Below are 21,267 nucleotides of genomic sequence, written 5' to 3' on the forward strand. Positions count from 1 at the left end.
GAGAAGTTTAACAACAAGCTAGTTCATAAAAATCAGAACATGAAAATGTCTCAAAAGAGTTCAGCAATCACACTGAATGCAGTTGATAAGACAAATAAAAAGGATGGAAAATCTATTTAGTTCTTAAAATTTTCTTCCTGTAAAAACTGAAAGTCAAGTGTTTGACACAATTTATAAAAAAAAAAAAGACAGGAACTTAAAAATGAGCAAATGAACACCAATGTGTAACTACTGTAGACTCCAACTGAATTTTGGGGGACCATTTCCCTAATTTAATTATCTTACAGCTGACATTTTGAAGAGATGAGAAAATATGAAATCTAGATTAAAGTTACACATATTTCTAAATAACTACAAAGATATTTGTTTAACTAAAAATTGTAGGAAAGACAAGGAATTTTGCGCATTAAGCTCATATCAATATCTCTCTGAGTTATCCTGGAATCCACTATCACTTCATATGTAGCTTGATAGCAGGCTGCAAAGGATATTTTTCAGCTTTCTTTTTCTTTTTTTCTGTCTTTGTAGCAGGACAGAACAAAATAATTTTATCCTTAAGTAAAAAAGGTATGATTCTTTTCCTTGAGTCAGTTGATCTGGGCACAGGGTAGAAGAGTCAAGGTGCTGCCTTTGTCCTGCTCATCCTCCCCTCTGACAGACACTGAGAGGAGCAGGCATGCTCCTTTCAAATACCAGGAGTCTTGGACACCCTGACAGACTGGGAATGGTTATGTTTGGTACATCTAGATGGTTAAATGGAAAAGAGACTTAATTTGGCTCTTGCAGTTTGAAAAACAGACTCTTCCAACTACTGCTAATTTTAAAAGATGTATAAATAGGAATGCACACCATTTCCAAAGAAGAAGAGCCTTTTCTGTGTTTAAAGTTGTTCACATGGTTTCAACACAGACACCTGGGATTTTCTATGGGACAAAAGGAGATCTGTGATTGGTAGCTACACTTCACACTGAACATTTTTGTTTGATTACAGGAGAGGAATCCAGAAACCCCAGTGAATTATTGAAGCATTTCAACCACGCACAGAAAGAGCTGGGTTCTACAGAATGGGGAAAAATGCCAGCATGTTGGAAAGGAGTCACTTTGAGCTATGTACAGGAGTCACTTTGAGCTATGTACACAATCACTGACCATAGAGACTGAAACGAAGCTCCCACTTCTTCTAGGGTTTACATTTGGGTAGCTAGCTTTCTTTTCATAAGAACTAGGGATATGTTCCTCCACTGGGCTATCTAGAGCTGTATAGGTGAGCCTTGAGCATCTCTTTTGCTTTGATGAGTGCTGTTTCAGCTGGTGTTTCTATATGAGGAGGAATTCCTTTCCCTTCCCAAGAGGGGCTGTCTGCAGAGATGACTGATCTGGAGGTGGGGATGACAATGTAGAAGTTGGTTTCATCTACGTGATAGGTCTGTGGGGAATGGCAGCCACCACTGGTCTGCTCCCCAATGATGAGAGCTCTGCTCAGTCTCTTCATTATGTGTACAAACTCTTCAGCAGCCCCAGCTGTCACAGCACTGGTAAGGATTACCAGCCCCTTCTGAGAGCCATACCTCTCCCCTGTAAGGTAGGAAAAAACCCATCAGAAATGGATCCATTTTCAGAGATTTATTTGTATAGTAGAGCAAAGAGAAGCCAAGATAGAGGTTTTTCTCCCTGCCTGCTATTAACAACCCAAGAAGTCTGGAAATTTACTTTGTGCCTATGATAGTATTAAAGTACTTTCAACACTAGCCCAGACTATATGCTGTAAAAAAAGGCTGTCACCCTGTGTGGTGCTCTTGTGCCATCAGCTTCTGGCTATGAGCTCCATGAGGAGAGAAGCCAGCTCATGATTACTACTGTTATCTCTTCTGTGGCTTTGACTTTTACAGGAGCTCCAGATCTCATCAGAGTAGCAGAACAGACAGGTGAGAAAAATTACATTTTTCACCATTGCAGCAGGAGTAGTCAAAACTCATCCAGAAGCATCTTCAGTTTCACCCTCATCCCTGCTCTAGGAACATGACTGTCACAGAGCCTGGCCTGCAACTGTGCAGGCATTATTTTATGAAATTACAATTATAGTGATTTCCCATAGCTTTCTTATAGTTTGTAAATGGATGCTATACATGACCTTTGTCCCAAACCCTTCAACAAATACCCCTTTATTATTAGGATCTGAGCCAAATATCTAATTTTCTTACATAAAACAGCTGGCAGAAATAGGAAGAGCTTTGAACCTTACTTTCAATATATCTGAATATGCTAGATACTTTTTGATAGTTTAGTTTCTTTGAAAAAGTGACCAGTGGGTAATAACTAGGACTTGATAGCTTGAAAAGTAAACTGGTCTAAAAATGTCAATTTATGAGTAAGTAAGAGTATGACATATAATTCTCATGCTAAATTTTAAGAGAGGGGCCCAATAGCATGGTAATTAATTTTCACACCATCTTTTGTCTTCTCATTTCACTATAAACATAATAACCATTAAAATAATCTTTTCACAGTAGATCTATATAATACAGGACCAGATCCAGGTCCTTTGAAGTTAATTTGAGTCTGCCTGTTCTCTTTGATGGGAACTGGAGTGTGTCCACAGAAATCATATCCCTAAGCACAACCCACCTCTGACCACCTGGGAAAATAGATGGACTCTGCAGACTGGGACAAAATTTAACCATTTCAGCATGATCCAGGCCAACAACTGCACACACCATTAACTTTTTTGCTGCTGTCTTAGCTTAAGAGGGGAAAATAATTAAACCCCATGTTTAAGGCTTCTTAGCACTCTAACTTCAGTCTATGAGCACCGAAGAGCTCTGTTTCTGCATATTGCAGCATCCTTTCAACTTCCACAAACTGGGGCAGGGTATGTGTGGGGTGTGTGTGACTCATTGCCAAATGCTTCAGACTCACCCAGATGTACAAAATTTAGTGTTTTTCTTTCTCTTGTCTGGACAAACTGGGGTATTATGGTGTTTTCATCTACTGATGTAGAGGATGACACAGGTAGGTAGTAGGGAACAATTTATAAAACTGCATGGGAGTGTTGGAACAGACGTTGCTGGAGGTCCACACAACACTGGATTAATTTTTAATTTTGGCAACTTTTAAAAGCAACAAGTTACAGCTGCTGTACACAGTATTTGGCTAAACTTCTGGGGACCAATTTACAGACCTCTGTGCCTAGCATACCCCATTTCAAGGAGTGATAAATTGTTTCTTTGTAGATGGCATTGATTGACATGGCTGAAATGCACATTTTTTGTTTCTACATTCTCTACACAGCTTGAGCTGATCATGGCAGGTGCTTCCACCAGCTAAGTTACAGGATTTAATGGCTCACTTTAAAATGACAAGGTGAGACATCTGAAATGAAAAGCTACACTAAAAAGAAATTGTCATTTACCTTTGAGCTGAGGCTGGGTCCATATCTCCTTTACTGAGTCACTAGGTCTGTCATAAACTTTGTCCAAGAGAACTGGGTGTCCTTCATCAAAGAAATATGAGCATAGGATTGCTATGGGTGTAGTGGAGCCTCCAATATTGTACCTTTTCAAAAATTAAAAATATTAGGGAAGCAAGTGAAAATTTGTGTCAGGCAGAAAGTCTCCCTTCCAAGTATTGTTCCTTAATATCAGTCCCAAAAAGGCTTATGGCTACATTTTGATATATTTATAGTCATTCTCCCCTATCAGCATTTGCATGTCTATCAGATAAGAAAAATCTTGTCTAAGAGTGTCAGACTGTTATTGCCCACAACTAACTTCCAAAGCAAACACACAACTTAAAAGTCTATTTTTTTCTTGATGTTACCTAGAAAAAATCAGAAGATAAGCAAAGACTCTGGATCTGCAGATAAACATCAGATTCTTGTTATTCTCCTCTGAGTAACCCATTCTGTTCCTCACACAGGCAGCAAGGAGTGAATACCTAAACCCTAGCAGATAAAAGTAGATTCCAATTAAAGAAACATATGTTTGTAGAACTGTCATGTTCTTATTTTTTTTGCTACACAAAATGAGAAAACTTAGTGGTTTTATTGAGGTAAATTTTTTGTGCCTAAAGATTGTGTTAGTTGCTTCATTTAGCACACTCATAATTGAAAACTTTGGTTGCAGTTCAATTCCATAGCAGTCTCTGAAGATTAATTTTACTGAAGAGCCTGTCATTGGAGAACCCCTGCTATGAATACACACAATTAACTACCAAAATATTTTTGCCTGTCACTTTTCACTAATACTAGAGCAGATACAGCTCTAGAAATGTTTGTACTTTACTTACTGATAGTGTGGATTCAGTACTTTCCTGTAGGTGATTTTAGGAGTACCCAGCACAGGCATTCCATGCTGGAAAATGAGTTTATTCAGCTCAATCTATAGCTCAGTCTTTTCCCCTCCAGAAAAGGACCTGACAATCCAGGAGGCCTCTGTTCTGAAAAAGTGTAGTCATTTTTCTTCAGCATTTGGGAGCTGTATGACGGACAGTGTGACTGGCTAGAAGTTAAAGAACCATCTCCAGTGTGTCCCTGAGCCAGCCCAGCCCAGCCCAGCCCAGCTCACACAGGTGCCACCAGTGCTGCAGGTGGTGGCAGGCAGGACAATGCTGGAATGCTCTTCCCGGGGCACTCTTGCAGACAGTGAAAGTGCAGCAACTTTAGTCAGTGATAATGACTGAAGAGGTGCCTGAGTTTTATCTTAACTCTTGGATGCTAGCACTCCTTCTTACAGATGTCTTATGTGACCTTAGGGAGGCCTTTTAGTTTATCAGTGTCTCCTATCAATGCTGTGAGGGTTAAAAAGATGAATTCATGAGTGGCACAGCTGTTCTGTGAAGGGGGACTGTTAAGGTGAGAGACATTATGAATCATGGTTAATCCCATGCAAAATTGAAATTATCCAAATATGAAGTTCATGAGTGACCCAGCTGTTTCAGGGAGGAAAACTTGTAAAATGAGAAACATTACTTATTATAGTTAATCCCATGCACAATTTAAATCATCTTAAAATGATAAGATTGGCTAACAGAGAATTTTGGAAGGTTTGTTTGGGGTTCTCTTTTGTGTAACTTCAGAGACTGAGTCTTTTATGTGCACTCAAAGGACTGAAAATACTCTTAATAGAAAAAGAATAAATCAAAACCAAACAACATATGAAAAGAGCTATAATGATACCATTTGGTACCTGAGATGTGATTTCATCTTTGCTGTTTCAGTGCCCTCAGCCCTGAAATTTTTAGTTTGGGAGAAAACTGGGGTGAGAAAGAGGAAAGTCCCAATGCTATCTCAATTCTAGTGGAAGATGGTGGAGCTTTTGCTGAATTCAAATTCAGTCATGGGTATGTTATGTTGGTAGCTGCCTTGCCTCTTCTGTGCTCACACAGTGAGATCTCTGCTCTTGTCACTGTGCTCAACTTTTCTGCCCTATGCTGAAAATCCCACAAGAATATTAAGAAGATTACCAAATATTAAGAGCCCTATGATAACAATAGATACAAGTGGTTCTAACATTAAAACCAAGTTCTTACAAAGTCCCCCTTTGGTTTATATTTGTAATGTTCTGGGCTCACACACATTAGCTCTGGACCACAACAAGGGAATTACTTCCCTAAATATTGTGTAGGAAATGTACATTTTTATATTAATCTGCTTTGATAGCTGGTGACAAACGGATGGCATCTTATGGCTCATAAGATTTGGAGCACTGTTGACACACTGGAGTGTCCAGCAGAGCTCTAAGCCGAGCAGGTGTACGATGCTGCAGCTTGGTGCAGCAGGGCCCAGGAGGGCTACAGGACCTCTGAGTTCCTCTGTGCACAGGGCCCATTCTGGACAGACCTGATTGCCCAGAATTATTTAGCACTGCAGATATGGCAAATTAAATTAAATTAAATTAAATTAAAAGGCCACAGCCTTAAACGGGGTCTGTCTTTTTGACTGTTGAATCACTTGGCCACTACATGAAGTAAAAGATTTATTTATATATATATGTGGCACATGGAGAGTTAGATTGGAGAAATAAAACACATGCAAGGTCCAGATTTGCATTCTGCAAACTACTCCCTAAATTTGCCTATTTAGTTCTAAACATCTCAAGTGATAATACAATTTATCTTGAGATATACTTCCAGACTGTTATTATTTTCCTTGGCTGTTTTCCTTTTCTCATTCAATCCTAGCAATGTTAGCCTGTAAACAGGACAGCAAGCCATGTAAAGCTAATTCACTGTTACAAATAAAATGCTGCTTTGAAAGAGCTTTGGTTATTTGCCATTCAAAGGTTTACCTCATGTCTATGATTAATGCATCTGTGGGAACAATCTTCTTCCAAACATGCTCTATCATTAGGTCAGACACCTGGGTTAGAAGTTCACCGTCTCCAAACATATCAAATCTCAGATAGCCGATGTTGTTTTCAAATACATTTGTGTGGAATGAAAATTTAATCAGATCTTCAAATACTTCTGGTGGAGGGATCTGAAAGAGTATGGAAAAACAAAACAAATCATTTGCTGGCACTAGCTTGACACAAAATTATGTGGGTCATGTTTAATCCAGGTGGGATATGTATGAGGAATGTGACCAAGTTTGAAAAACATAATAAATTTTACAGTATATTTGCACACTAAGCATAGGTTAGCATTGCCTGATGAATCTTTGCGCAGCATAAGGTTTATCAATAACACACCCAGAATCCAGACCAGGCTCCTATATCCCAGAGCTCAGTTTATTTTTCAAAAATACAAGAATTTCCTTGAAGCAAAGAGGCTACAAGAACAATCCCAGCCTGCAGCACAGCCCCCAGGCCTGCCAGCCAAGCCCACATGTTGCCTTTAGGGGTTGTTTCTAAACACAGCCCCTGGGACTTTCATAATCTCTTGATTGGCCTCATGGCACAAACAGCTGCTGGCTGCCGGTGCAAGTGCCCCAGCCCCTCGTAATGACCCGGTCCCTGTGAGAGTGAGGAACCTGATGTGTGGGGCATGTGCTAGGATACTCATGAAGCAGATATGTTAAATCTCTTATGTGATGGCCACGTGCCTGGAGCCTCACGTGTTAGGTTGAGATTTGTTTAATTTTGCCTAGCTTATGTTATTAAACAGCAGACATTTTTTAGTAGCAACGTGTAGCCAAATAATAAAGTTCTCCTAGTAACCCCTGTATGCATAGAGACACAGCCAGCTCCTGTTGCTAAACTTTTATTTGTATGCAGTATCTGAAAATGGAATAGTCTCCCTCAGCTTGAGATGACTTATATGACTTATATGACCTTCAGCCATTTGGTCTTTCGTCCTCAGGGTTGCTGTGAAAATGGTGTTATACCTTCCTTTTAATCAGTTGCCCTCTGCCATAGCTCATCCCCAGACAATCCATGCTTTTACACTCAGAAGAACAAGGAGTCAGCCTGAGCCATGTGCTAGAGGTGCTCTCCCAGTCTACAACATGCCGCAGAACTGGGCAGGCACTTGGTCTTTCTGCAACTGCAGAGAAGTCGAGTGATCTCCTGACCCCTGTATAGTGCTCTGGGCTGGAGCTGTGCTCCTGCCAAAGGCAGGTCTGCCACAGCAGAAAGAGGTTTTCCCAAGGTGCGTGAAGGCAGCTGTGTTTGAAACAGCTTGAGGTTACCTAGGCGAAGATTATCTACCATATGACACTTCATCACTCAGTCCCTGATGTATGCCAAAATTATCAAAATTTCAGTCATTAATTTAAAAGCTCTGTTGGCCAGTAGCTGATGATCTGATGATAAGGAGAAACTTTTTTCTGTACTGTTCTTTATCACTATACCTTGTGAAAATAACCATTGTATCTGGACTGTAAACACATCAGTCCAGCGCTGCTGGGTTTGTCATTTCCAATCCACTTCTCAGTGACAGCAATGAAACTTGATCTGTCCACTGTACTTTGATTAATTAATCATAGTTTTGAAAAAAATATCCAGCATGCATTGATTGTTCTGACAGAACTTATGTCTAGTTCAGAGATACTGGCCCCCCCACAGGAGGAAAATAAAAATGTCACTCATTAGTAACATCTACGAATAAAACTGATCTGTTAATCTCAGCCACTTGCTAATGATATTTTAACTGAACACACAAATGTCTTATCTCTATCTCCAGTGAGAACTGCTAAATGCATACCCATAAACATGTTAAGAGTAATTGTCTGATAATTTTTTTCTCAACTTTTTCTTTTACTGTGATGCATCACATTTTTGTTCCATGAGGACTTCAGTTTTGATAACTTTTGAAAATTCATTATAAATTTCAAGGTGGGAAGATTGCTCACCCCAGGTCTCATGGGGTGAAATAAATGTGCAAGGATCTAAATGAAAGCTCTTCATGGCTGCAAGAAAAGGTATGAAAATGTATCTGTTCTAAAAGTTCTAAGATTGGAAATCAGATGAAAAGCAGTCAGAATGTAATTTTGGGGTGCCAGGGAAAGTATCTGAACCTTTCAGCAAAAGAGATAAGGAGCCACTGATTGATATTTGAGAGTTACTGCCCTGCAAAACTGCAGGTTCATGACCCTGGCACGTGGGCCATGTGCTGTGGGTACCTAAGGAGGTAAATCAAGCTTCAGAAAGGAACCACACGCTCTCCTTTGGAAGGCAGGGCTCTGTTTGCTGGCCAAGGACAAGCTGGGACAGGATGCAGCTGAAAGTAAGATCTGCTGCTCAGTCAGACAGTGTTTACATACAAATGACTTGTTCTTCAATATAAACCCTCAGGTGCACACTATAAGCAATGTGGCTACACTAAAGGACCTCCAAGCTAACTCCACTTTAAGCCAAGGAAAAATGTTTTTTCATTAACTGTATAAGGGTCTGCAGTCCTATCTGCAGCCCCCTTTCACAGGCGAGTGGTGTAAGTAAAACACAGGATGTCACACAAAATAGGACCTTAGAATGCTGCCTTAGGACTTGTGCATGGAGTTTGATCCCTGATTCTGACACAAACCCCAGACACTGGCAAACCACTTTTCTAAATGTTCCTCTCTTCCCTCTTTTCTCTCTTTTCATATCTCCCTTGTTTTTTCTATTAAGATGGAATCTGTTTTTCCATAGCTATTTTTGTGCTGACCATTGTAAGATAACTCTGACTTCCATTAAGGTTGCTAGTGCTGTCAACTGCTGGCTGTTAAAATATTATCAGCAAACACCCTTGCAACACCATTGCAAACCCTGAGATTAGTTTAAGAACCATGAGATCTTGAGGGCTGAGTGGCAGAGTTGCACTTTTCTCAGAATGCTTGTGTTCCTTGTGCACACTTACAGGCTGGAATGGAACTGTTCATCAGGCCCCCAGCTCAGGGACTGAGCAGGCCCAGCTCTAGCCCTGACAGCTCATTCTCACTTGCTCTTAACAACACACATTTTACTGGGTAATTTCCAGGCAATCCACCCTAGTACGTCACCAGCCTTACTATTAGAGAGATGTTTTCAAGATCTGGTGTAAACAGTCTAAGTTGTAACTTTGTACTGTTTAAGTGCATTGCTTCTTGGTCTATTTACTATGGACAAGGGAAGAGATTATTCTTTTCATATTTGAAACAGTCTCTTACGTATCTGAAGACTGTTTTCATGTCTCCTCTCAGTTTTCTTTTCTCTGGAATAAACAACTCAAATATTTTAAACTTTTTGAAGGCTACTTTTATTCATTACTCTCTTTACTCCAGTCCCTCTTTTCTGCTGTCTCCGTACTTGAGCCACATCGTTCCAGAAAACCATTGCCCAAAACCTTTCATATTATACTCTAGATGAATTTTCCTTAGAGCTAAATGTAGCAGAAGTGTTCATGTCTTCCTGATTATATTCTTCCTTATCCATTCCAGTTTGATGATGATGAGTATTTGCTGAAACAGCTTGACCCTATTGACTTGCGCTCAGGTTATGAAATCTGAAGCACCCATTTACATTTTTACAGGACCCCCCCTAAACAAGCTACTTTTCTCCCAGATTTGTGCAGTGAACACCTACCACCCCAGAAACGAGCAAGCAAAGATTGCAAAAGGTGAAGAGCCAATGAAAGTTAAACATGAGGCATTTTTCTCTTGCATAAACTTGCATAGTACCACTGACTTTACTGTGTTTATGTTGATATAAATCAACATCAGATGGGCCTACAACAAATTTTTTTCCACTTGTTAGCAATAGATGTAGGAATTTGATTTTTTATCTTGACACTTGGAGGCTGACCATTTTGATTTCACTCATTAATGAAGAGATACTAACAAACCGTACTTCTTTCTAGTGAAGCATCTCTAACTACTGCCTCCTTCAGCAAGAACAATACTCTCCTATATATAGATATTAATCATCTGGAAACAGAAGGACTTGAAATGCAAGAAAAATCTCTCTTTACAAAGGATTAGTTTTTGCCTTTTATTCTGATATTAGTTTTTGCCTGATATTCTGATCATCATTTTCAGCTGCTTATCTAAACTGTCATTACAAAAATTCTCTTAGGTGAAAAGACTGCACTAAAAGTATTTGGTCATTAAGAAGGGGCCAACATAATTACTCAGGGAGACTCCTCATCATTTAAAATGGACATAACACTTATGCCAAAATCAGGCAGCAGTTCTTCCATAGATAGACAGTCACAAACACAAATGTTTCAGTATATAGAGGAAGGTTTGAGTATAGAGGGAGAGAGAGACAGAAGAATAAGAAGCAAAGACTTTTAAACTGCAGGTCAGCAAGTTTGCAGAGCTCTGCCTTATAAGCAAAATATTATTTTCTGTATCACAAAAAATACAGACAAAATTTGTCTCAAGGAGGTCTGACTTTGCAAAGTGGCATTTATGCAGCTGACAGCTCTGACTAGCAGTGACCTTGCTGCTGCTTAGAGGAGACATATTCACTCCTCTGTACTATGCTTCAGCAGCTATTCTAGTGCAGCAGATGCACAGGTCTGCATGCATTTCACTTGTCTGTCTCCTATGTCCCATCCCATCCTTCCTGTAGTTATTCATCATCACTGTGTTAATTGTGTTGGATCTGCTTCACCATCAAGGTCATTAACAGTAAAATTCTGCTGTCAAGAGAGAGGGTGGCTTGGAAGATAGGTAGCGCAAGAGAAAAACTATCTCTTAGGTTTTTAAGGAATAATGTGATAAAGATCAAGAGAGCCACTATGTCCATGTATCGGGCTGCTGAATTTAATTTTTTTTTAAATTTATAAATGCAGCTAGGGCTATCATATATGCTTCACTGTACTCTAAAGGTATTTGCTCTCTGGGGTGTACTGAAATATTCCACAGAAAGCATCCATCTTATGGCTGCAAAAACAAAACAGGAGATGAAGGTACTCTTGCTGCCCAGGGCTCTGTGGAATGAGTGCATTTTCTTTTACCTCCATCTCAAGGAAAATCCTTTAATGACTTCAGTGTCTTCATTAACATCTTAATGCTCTCTTGTCTGACTCCCCATTTCCTCCAGCAGTATGAGGGAATGCTTCTGCCTCTGGAAACCATTTTAGTCTCATAAGAGATGTGATTCTCTGCTCTTTATACATTATTTCACTTTGGAGAAATCTCACATTTGTCCTAATTCTCATCGACACTGATGTGATTTCCTTCTTATGGGTGTGTCCCTCACCTCTTCCAATCATTTTGCTTGACAAAGAACTATGGTAAAACAGAGGCACTGAATAACATAATGACATTTCTTCACTAGCTCTATCAGGATCAGAATTTTATGTCATGTGACAAATAAGATACTTGTCCTCTATGCCATGTTCTTGACGTTTAAGGTCTGAATAAAGTAAGATCTGAACAAGTAAAAACCACCAAGACTATTCATTAACAACCTTCAATGAACACAGTGACTAATTTACAAGATTTTTCCATTCTGTAGAATGGGGAGAAATTATGATGTGTTGCTACTGGTATGTTGATAATAACTGAGCATGGAACTCTGCTCATTGAAATATCTTTAGAGTGAAGTTTTCTTCACACAACCAAGTTAGGAGGGAGAGTGCTGGAATATAAAACTCCTTTAATTAATTATTTCCATTTAATCTTAGAGGCAAGAATGGGGCCAGCATCTCTTGGTTAACAAACTTGAAAAAAACAATGCATCCCTGGCAATGCTTAGACTTTGTCCTTTACCTTAGTATTTGTGATAATACCACAAAGGTCATGGCCACTTTAAATCATGCATGCCAAAAATTTCAGAGTGTGGAAGTCCACGGATTTCCTCCCCCAGGAAACATTTAATAGTTACCTGACACTTGGTCTACTCTGGTTCATTGCAAAGGCAAATGCATTCTCTTCAAAAGTAATTTTATGAGTCCCTGGAGAGAATAGGTCTCTGATAGCCATGCTAGTGCAGTAGCCAGAAAGCAGCTAACTCCATCCAAGAAAGGGATCAGGTTATCCTAACCCTCTATTTAATTTGAAGATGGAATTTTAACAAGTGCTCCTGGGAGCTCCCTCCAGCACAACAATGAACAAGAAAGATTGCCAAGGCAGACCAGTGTATAAACACTCGGGCTCAGAACAAAGCACAGACTGTTATGCAAACCACACAGCAAGGGCAAAAGTAGATTATTAAAAATCAATTTCTCCCTGGGGTCACCTAACTTCCACCCAGATACTTCCAAAATATTTCTAGGTCACTGGGAAACTGTCTGATGCTGAGCATGAGATACAATTAGAACAACTTTCCACTGCCACTATCAAAGGAGTTGCTGATTATTCTGGTGTAATAGATGTCAGCTGCTACAATTTTATATAGAGAGGTCCATCAAAGAGCACATGGCTGCATGTTTAGTGAGTTGTATGCATTTACTCTAGTCCAACTAAACTTCCCTCAAACTACAACCTGGGTTTGAAACCAGAGGGTTTCTGAATTAATTACAGCTGGAAAAGCTGCATCATTGAAAGAGGAGGGATCACAGAAACAGTGAGATATCTTACCTCTAACTCTGAAACCCTACATCTTTGCTTGTGGCATATGGCAACTGAGATTTACAGTCTGAAGGTTGTTTCCAAAATCTATGCATCCAGAACTACCATCTAATTCCACAAGCTGCTCCCCTAAGTGTCAGAGACAGCTCAGCTCACAAAACCTACCCAGGCATTGGCTTCTCCTCTGGGTACAGGTAAATCTGGATGGTTTGGGCTAGAAAAAAGATAAGGTATCTGACTTAATGCTCCCATTCCAGCTGCCATCTCTATAGCTGAGTATGAGAGAGCTGTACCTGTTTTGGCATGAGCCCTGGGATGCTGTCCTTGGCATGTTCAGGGATGTAGAGTAATTTCAGGTGTTCATCATCAGAAAGAGCTTGTAGGATGGCGGTCACCTTCCCAGCAAGTTCTTCCTCTGTATTGATCCTTTTATCGTCTTTGTTGATGTTCTTTGTGAGGTTGGATGCTACAACAGTCCCAATGTCCACAAAGGCATAATTATCTGCCACAAGCTTGCCTACAGTTTGCAGTATCTGTGGCACCTGGGCACGCAGGTTGGCAATGTGCTGAGCTACAGCCATGGCTTCGCTGGCCGGGATGGTGATGTGTGGCTCCACCCCAGACACACTCCATACTTTTCCAGTGACTGGGCTGAGCACCACTTGGCTGGGGATGGAGGCATACAGGGAACTGTTCCCAACACGATAAATGCCCACCGAGAGGGATCCACCGACTGTGGGCTCACCAACAACCGTGGCCCGGTGTAGATCCTTCATGGAGCGAGTGAAAGCTTCAGCTGCTGAGCCACTCATGTGGCTTGTTAGGATGTAGATGTCCTTGAGGGAGCCGTATCTCTTGCCAGCGAGCTGGGGGAGAGTCCACACCTCTGTGCTGCGGGAGGTACTACGATCGAAGACAGTGTAGAGGTGTTTCCGAGGCTCAGGGTCAAAGAAGTAGGAACAAAGTATTGGGATGGCAGTGGAGTAGCCACCTGTGTTGTACCTCATGTCAATGATCATGGCATCCGTGTCCACCAGCTTGTTCCATACCATCTGCAACAGCTGTGGCCCAATGGCCTTCACTGTTTCTGCCTCAGCCATCATATCAAAGCGAAGGCAACCCAGGTTCCCTGGCAATACTTCAATTTTAAAGAGTGCCTCAATGATGTAGCTCAGCTCTTCAGGGCTGGGAATCACATTGGGAAGCTGCTCTTCTGGTGTTGGTTCCACATGGCTGTGGAAGACGTGAAGCCGATGGTCTCCAGAGGCCTCCTGCAAGTCACTGGTGAGCTGAGAAGCCAAAGTCTCGGGGTCTATAGCTGATCTATAACCTCCTTGGGCCCGTTTGGTGCTGAGCATAGTGCTGGCCTTAGCAGCCACCTCTGGGATGGCATAGTGAGCCTCCAGGAGCTGCCCGGTACCCTCCAGAAGTACTCCCATGTTCTTGTGGAAGGCCAGCACTTCTTCAGCCTTCTCCAGTGCATCGTCAGCCAACACTATGGCATCAGGAACAACTCCTCCACCCATCCAGCTTTCCCCGTGGTTGTCAATGAAGGTGATAACAGGAACTGTGATAGTCAGGCCACGGGTTATTCCCGGGCCGGGCTGTAGCAGAGGGAAGGTCCGGGTGTGTGAGAGGCTTCCTGCCGTGATCTCCCCGACCAGTGTGGCACGGCCCAGGGACTGCATGAGGTAAGCAAACTCCTCAGCAGCTGTAGCAGTGTGGTGGCTGGTGAGCAGGTAGATGCCACGCTTAGCTCCATAGGACTGGCCCAGCAATTGTGCCTGGCTGTTGTGCTCCTGGGTGTGGTTGGTGCGTCTGTCATAAGTTGTGAAGAGATGGACAGGACCAGCAGCGGGGTCTTGAAAGTAGGAGAGTAGCACAGGCACAGCAGAGGAGGAAGGGCCTCCAAGGTTGTAACGTAGGTCCATGATCAAGTTCTCTGTATTTTGAAGGGGTTCCCACACTTTATGTACAATGTAAGGCCCCAGCTTTGCAAGCACAGAGGCATCTGCAAATTCATCAAAGCGCATGTAGCCAATATTGCCTGGCAACACTGACACCTTGAAGACGGTATCCACCAAGGCATGCAGCAGCTGCTCATTGTCAGGTAAGTCAGCTGCCATTCCAACTGGCTTCTCAGCTGGGGGATCAGCCCCTTCACCTGGCATCATGACTCGGACCATCAGGCGGGGGTCATCAGATAAGGTCTGCAACTCAGTGTTGAGTTTGGTGGCCAAGTCCTCAGATGACTGCACAGAAGAGAAGTCAGAGGCGGCCAGGCGCTGCAGTAGTGCAGGCACTCTCTCCACTAAGCTGTAATAGTCCTTTAATATGTTTTTGAGGTGGCTAATGGTGCCAGGCACTGCTCTGCGCACTGCCAGGATATCCAAGGATTTCTGCAAGGCTTGCTCTGCCTCAGTAGCCACACACGGCATCACGCCACTCACTTCCCAGCTCTGTCCACCCCCACTCAAGGGGCTCACAGATCGTGACACAGGAACCATCATATAGAAATTGGAAGGACCAATACGCATCTTCTGGATGTCCAGTGAGCCCCCGGCTGTCTTCTCTCCAACAGTGATAGCTCTGTTCATGTGCTTGAGGATGTAAGCCACATCTTCAGCCACTCCTGTGGTGTGATGGCTGATCAGAACAATGACATCCTTGTCTTTGCTGTACCTCTCTCCCAACACCTTTGGCAGTGTCCATATCTCTGTGGTGGTGTTGGAGGGACGATTGTATACAGTCTCAACATGCAGTCTCTTGTCTTGTTCATGTAAGTATGAGATGATGAAGGGGAGGCCAGAAATCTGTCCCCCAGTGCTGTGACGAAGATCTATCACCAGGGCAGATGTGTCTATCAGTGTCTTCCAGACCTTGTCCACCAGAAAAGCTCCAACTTTCTGCACAACATCCTCTCCTATGATATAATCAATCCTCAGGTAGCCAACATTGCCTTCCAGCTTGTCATACATGATCACATGCTCAATAAGACTCAGGAGTTGCTCACGGGTAGGGGAACCCTCAGCTTCTTGTTTGGGAACTGCATGTGGTAACGGCTCATAGGTAATCACCAGTCTTGGGTCATTCAGAGCACCCTGCACTCCAGCTGTCAGGACATTGGCCAGCAGTTTTGGATCTGAGACGTCCAGGATCTCTCCGCTCTTGATTGCTTGTTCAATAGCTTCTTGCATTCCCACTAGGTTTTCAGGATAGCAGTAATTGTCCAGAAGGACTTTAGCCATGTCCAGCACTAGTGTTGGCTGAAAGATTTCCTCAGCAGGTATGCTGCATATGATCAGTGCTGAAAACAGCAAGACATGTGTCCTGATCATTTTGTCTTTGTATGGAATAGAAAAGAAGTCAGAAGCTCTTATCGATCAAGATGAACATAGCTCCCCAATGACTCTGAATCACACTGAAATCCCTGTGTTGAATCCAGGTGCACTGAACAGATCTCTTATCTGCATTAAACCTTTAATCTCATTAAAATGTAGTGCATCATCCAAAGTGCACCAATAGATGAAGTTCAGCTCCTTACTACTTCACAGGCCTCTTATGAAACAGTAATGAACTTCAATCATCAAGGAAGATCTTTCTAGCAGTAAATTGTTTCCAGAAGGTAGTGTATTGCCTGTTGCAAACTGGTCCTGGCTTATGCTGAAAGTGGGTAGCTTAAATGCAATACTGATTTTTACCACAGTTAGAACAGCAATGATCCTGCCTTTTACCATTATTTATGAAGAGCTTATACCAGGAGATTCTTCACTGACTAAGTTGTATCAATATTTAATATTCTTTCAACAATTGTTGACAATATATTGTCTTTGGTGTTTTTAGTCTGAGCTGCAAAGGACTGTTCATACATTCTATGACTAAGGGTTCCAAACAAGGAACTCCAGACATTTAGCACAGCTCATAAAATCCAAGGTAATGACAGCCTTTTAATTTCTGTGCTGAGAATTGCCAGCATTTTAAACAGGACTTTGAAACACATTTGCCTCAACATAATACAGCTAAATCTGAGATGACTTTAATCTTCACAATTTGCACTCAATTAGGATTTACTTGTAATACCGTTGGGTAACATATGGTCATGTCTGATGACAGCTCCCAGCCAATAGACTTCAGGCTCAACATACCAAAATAGAATGTGGGGGGTTGTTTTCTTCTGCTCACAATGTATTTGAGACCCTATTGTATTAAGAGTTTGAAAGAGGATCAGAATATGCAGGCTGCAGGCTGTACCCATCTGAGCTCCAGTATGACATGCCAAAGATATACAGGAACAGATTCCTGGGCTCAAGTCTGAAATGAATTGCCCCACCAGCCACTCTGTTTGCTGGAGGTAGCCACAAGAATAGACTCTGAAATCTGGGAAGAGTATGTTTTTGTACTCCTGTCAAAATGTTGCTACTCATGAATGCATGTGGAGGGAAGAGTCTAAAGATGGTCTGAGCCTGTCTGGATGCACTCTGTTGGTGTATGTGTGAGTGTCCTGAATGAAGCCTGCCACTCACAGCTTTCAACTTGCTGTGCAAAGGGTGTTACAGATGTTATATACAAGGTGCTAACAGTCACCTCATCTTAGTCAGAATGTAACAGACATAGATGAATTGTCATGAAGACAATAGTCAGAAAGGAGACAAGAATAGAACAGCAATTGAGTATTTTTCATCAGTGCGGCAGATATCAGCTGCGCCTTCCATACCTAAATGAGGTCTATCTATCACTGCTAAACTCTTTACATGGCAATTTTTTCCAAAGCATTTAAGGAAGTATTTCCCCTTATGAATAATATTCTTCTCCAGTGAGGCCTTATATAGAGGTTAAAAATCACAAAATGGCAGTTTCCTGCCTGTGATTGCTATATAATAGTAAGATTACAAAAAAAAAAAAAAATACTTTTCTCTATTTTCCTGACATTTATTTTGCCTTTTATCACAGTCTATAAAGATTTTCATATCAGAAGTGCTGGAAATGGTAGCTGAGCTTATTATGAAGCAAAGATACTGAGAAATATATACAGTATTGTGATTAGATAAGGCAAAACCCCACAGTTCAATTTATCTCTCAAGTTATGCACATTAATTCTCATGTACTTTATTGCTGCCACATAACAAAAAAAAGCCCAAGAAACAGCTTCATAATGTAAATGTAAAATTAAGGATTTTTTCCAACATGTACAATTTAAAATGCTAGGACAGTGGAAAAAACTATTTTTCCCCACTGGATCTTTTCAGTAATCTATTTCTATTGAAATTCAATATGAATATTCAGTATGTATTTCTGAATTCAATGTGACATGTAACTTTCACTGTTACCTTGGTAATTCTTTACAGATGGTGTTAGAAGGTAAGAATCCTTTCTGTGTGGTGTGGATTCCTTAAGATTTGGAGAATGACTATTTGCTTACTCATTTTGAGGCACATATAGCTTAAATTTTTATCAAATATGTGTTTAATGCAAGTCTGTTCATTAAACTCTGAATAACCAGATCCAAAATGTAACTCTACCATCTATTCTAATTTATAATATAACTCAAGCCAAAGCCTTATTTTGATTTTAGTTTTGAGCAGAACTAAATAGCTAAGGCCTAGTTTTAGCTTTTATAACTCATAAAACTTTACGATCCTTTAAAATCTGTCCACAAGTATTTCATTTTCTGACTTCCTGTGGGTATGAATTTCCCACATACTCTGAAAAGAGGTATTTTTTATCTGTCCCAGACTAGTCTGCTTGCAGAGTCTGCATTACTCAGATCACATGCTAAAAATCTTCCATAGGCACAAGATTAAACGTTTTGCTGTATAGTGTTTGCATTCTATATTCTGCTCCAATATTCCCCATTTCTCGTGTGCAGCTGATCCCACCATTGCCTCATCAGACTCATGTAGATATTTGGTCACTGACAAGCCGCAGTAGCAGGAGGCTCATCTGAAGGTGGCAGCAAGAACACCTTCTTCACTGGCAGAGATGCCAACAGGATAAAGGTGAAAGCTGGAATAAACTACTTTTGGTTTTAGTAAAGCCCTTAATACAGCCATTTTTTAAATTATATGTATGAATAAGAATTAATTTAAAGGGGACAGCTGGTTTCCAAATACTGAGAGGCAGAATTTATTAGCTCAAGCGCAGGACTATGCTAATGAAATATTTAGTGCTTCCAGGACTTCAATAAGTATTTCTAGACAAACCTTCACTGCCTTTTATAGATGTACAAGTCTGGGTCAGTACTACTTCATAGCTGTCTGTGACGGGCATGACTGGATTGCACAGGTATGGTCTAAGACTGTCTATTCTGTTCTGTTCTTGTACTGTTTGGTACAAAGGAAAACTTGTTCCTGAGTAGGCTTTCTAGGCCCCTGAGAAATAAAAAGAATTAATAATAACACCCTTAGATTCCTTTCTAATTCCCATGCCAAGAGAAGTAATGTTAGATTTTTGTCCCAAGGTTTTTCAGTTTTTATGCCATACAAGCCTGTACAGATTAAAACTGAAATTGAAAGTTTTCTTTTACATTATTTAAATATTAAAATATTTCCATTTTATGAAAATAGCATTCTGAGTTGCTTAATGATTACATTCATAATAAGAAAAATCCAAAATGTGTTAGATTTTGATTTTTTGTAAATATTCCCTTCCCTTCCCTTCCCTTCCCTTCCCTTCCCTTCCCTTCCCTTCCCTTCCCTTCCCTTCCCTTCCCTTCCCTTCCCTTCCCTTCCCTTCCCTTCCCTTCCCTTCCCTTTTTACAGTGATCAAGAAAAAGAAAAAAAATAGAGAATGAGAAGATGATTTATATTTTTAATGTAGGATTGAGTGAGGTTAGAAATAGTGTATTCCCATTTTGAAATCTCTCTAATTTCAGCCAGGAGCAGGTGGAGAGTCATCACAGTTTATGAAGTACAGCTGTGATAAACTCACATTGAATAGCTCCACTGAACAGATGAACTACTATATTATAGATAAGTAGAAGATTCAGGAGGTCATCAAGAAAACGCATTTCAAATATGCAACCTGACCTAGTTCAGAAACATATTTTTGAATGTGCAGTCCCTGAAGAATTGGTATATTATGTGTTTGCATTATATTTTCTGTATTCTCTGCATCCTATATTTTGGAGATATTTACATGTTCAGTACACCAAGCAGAGTTAGCCAGTCATAAATACTAAATATTAAATACTGTATCAAGCCCTCCTATCCTGGGGTTATATTTGAAGCAGCGAGAGGTCCAGTCACCCACAGCAGGCTTTGTTTGGTGGCCATCAATGACAGCTGCCCACAAACTGATCCCATTCCTGCAGATGATTCTGCCCCCAAACCGATCCCATTCCTTCAGATGGTTCTGCCCCCAAAACTGATCTGATTCCCACAGATGGTTCTGCCCCCAAACCGATCCCATTTCTGCAGATGGTTCTGCCCCCAACCGATCTGATCCCGCAGAGGGTTCTGCTGAGGCCCCTGATGGCTCCTCCTGGCACTGCTGCTCCCCATGCTGTTGTATGGCCCTTGAGCTGTGCAGCTGTGACACTGGCCTTGTGTTTATGGTAAATGAATAGGTTTTCATTCTAACTGCGCATCTGCTGAACACTGCACAAGCCCCAATCTGCTCCTCAGTAACAGCAAGCTGCTGGTCAACATTCACAATCCAGTCATGAGGGAGGGCTTTCTCAGTGTCCAGTGGGGCCCAGCTTGAAGCAGGGGCAAGATGCCTACCTGCTCTTCACAGCCTATGGACTCTCTAGAGCCATCATGACCACCTGGCTGACTTCTTGCATCCCAAAGCATTTGAAACCTGAGCGATCTCAAACAATTATTTAAAATTAAATGTCTAAAACTACATAAATCAAGCTGCTAAATGTAAAGCCAAACATCAATTTGACATGCACTTCAGCCATGCTGAAGGTAGCAGCAGCTGTAGTCACTACTGGGCTCTCATTTCATCTTGACCCTGTTCATTACCCTATGGAAAGATTCATGTTTCATTTTCCTACCATGCCAACCAAAATGTTAAGCCAGTGGGTGTATGATTGTTAAAGCTGGCTGGAAGCATAGCTTTATTAATTGATTTTTTTCACTGAATATAAAAGCAACTTCTAGTCCAGTTTTGTGATGGGATCTGTAGGTCTTCTCTGGAATTCTGTGAGCATAGCTAGGAGCTGAGGTTTTGAGCCAAAAATGGTTTGGGGTATTTTTTTTCCCATGCAAAGAAGGGAAATAAAGATCGATGTTCGTCTTCAGAATGTAACACCCCCCACCCCCCGCCCTCCCTCCCTCGATTCTTGAGAATTTCTCTCTGTTTTTCCCCTTCCCCATTTTTTTTCATTTAATTATGGACAAAGTCCTGTA

General features: G+C 41.3%; 1 protein-coding gene across 2 annotated transcripts; it reads right to left on the reverse strand.

Moving 5' to 3' along the window:
* Positions 1 to 685: 685 nt before the first annotated feature.
* RBP3 (retinol binding protein 3) lies at positions 686 to 16,251 on the reverse strand. Of its 2 annotated transcripts, XM_030951474.1 has the most exons (5): positions 13,207 to 16,161; positions 6,285 to 6,475; positions 3,410 to 3,552; positions 1,271 to 1,575; positions 686 to 727 (listed from the first exon to the last, which is right to left on the reverse strand). In XM_030951474.1, exons 1-5 carry the CDS (start codon positions 16,159 to 16,161, stop codon positions 686 to 688), a joined length of 3,636 nt encoding a protein of 1,211 aa, XP_030807334.1. The 2 variants fall into 2 exon arrangements, with proteins under 2 accessions (XP_030807334.1, XP_030807333.1); XM_030951473.1 differs by lacking the exon at positions 686 to 727 and having other exon boundaries at positions 1,247 to 1,575; positions 13,207 to 16,251.
* Between the last annotated feature and the right edge of the window lie 5,016 nt (positions 16,252 to 21,267).

The sequence above is a fragment of the Camarhynchus parvulus genome, chromosome 6 (genome assembly GCF_901933205.1).
Source record: "Camarhynchus parvulus chromosome 6, STF_HiC, whole genome shotgun sequence".
In the NCBI taxonomy this organism is placed as follows: Eukaryota; Metazoa; Chordata; class Aves; order Passeriformes; family Thraupidae; genus Camarhynchus; species Camarhynchus parvulus.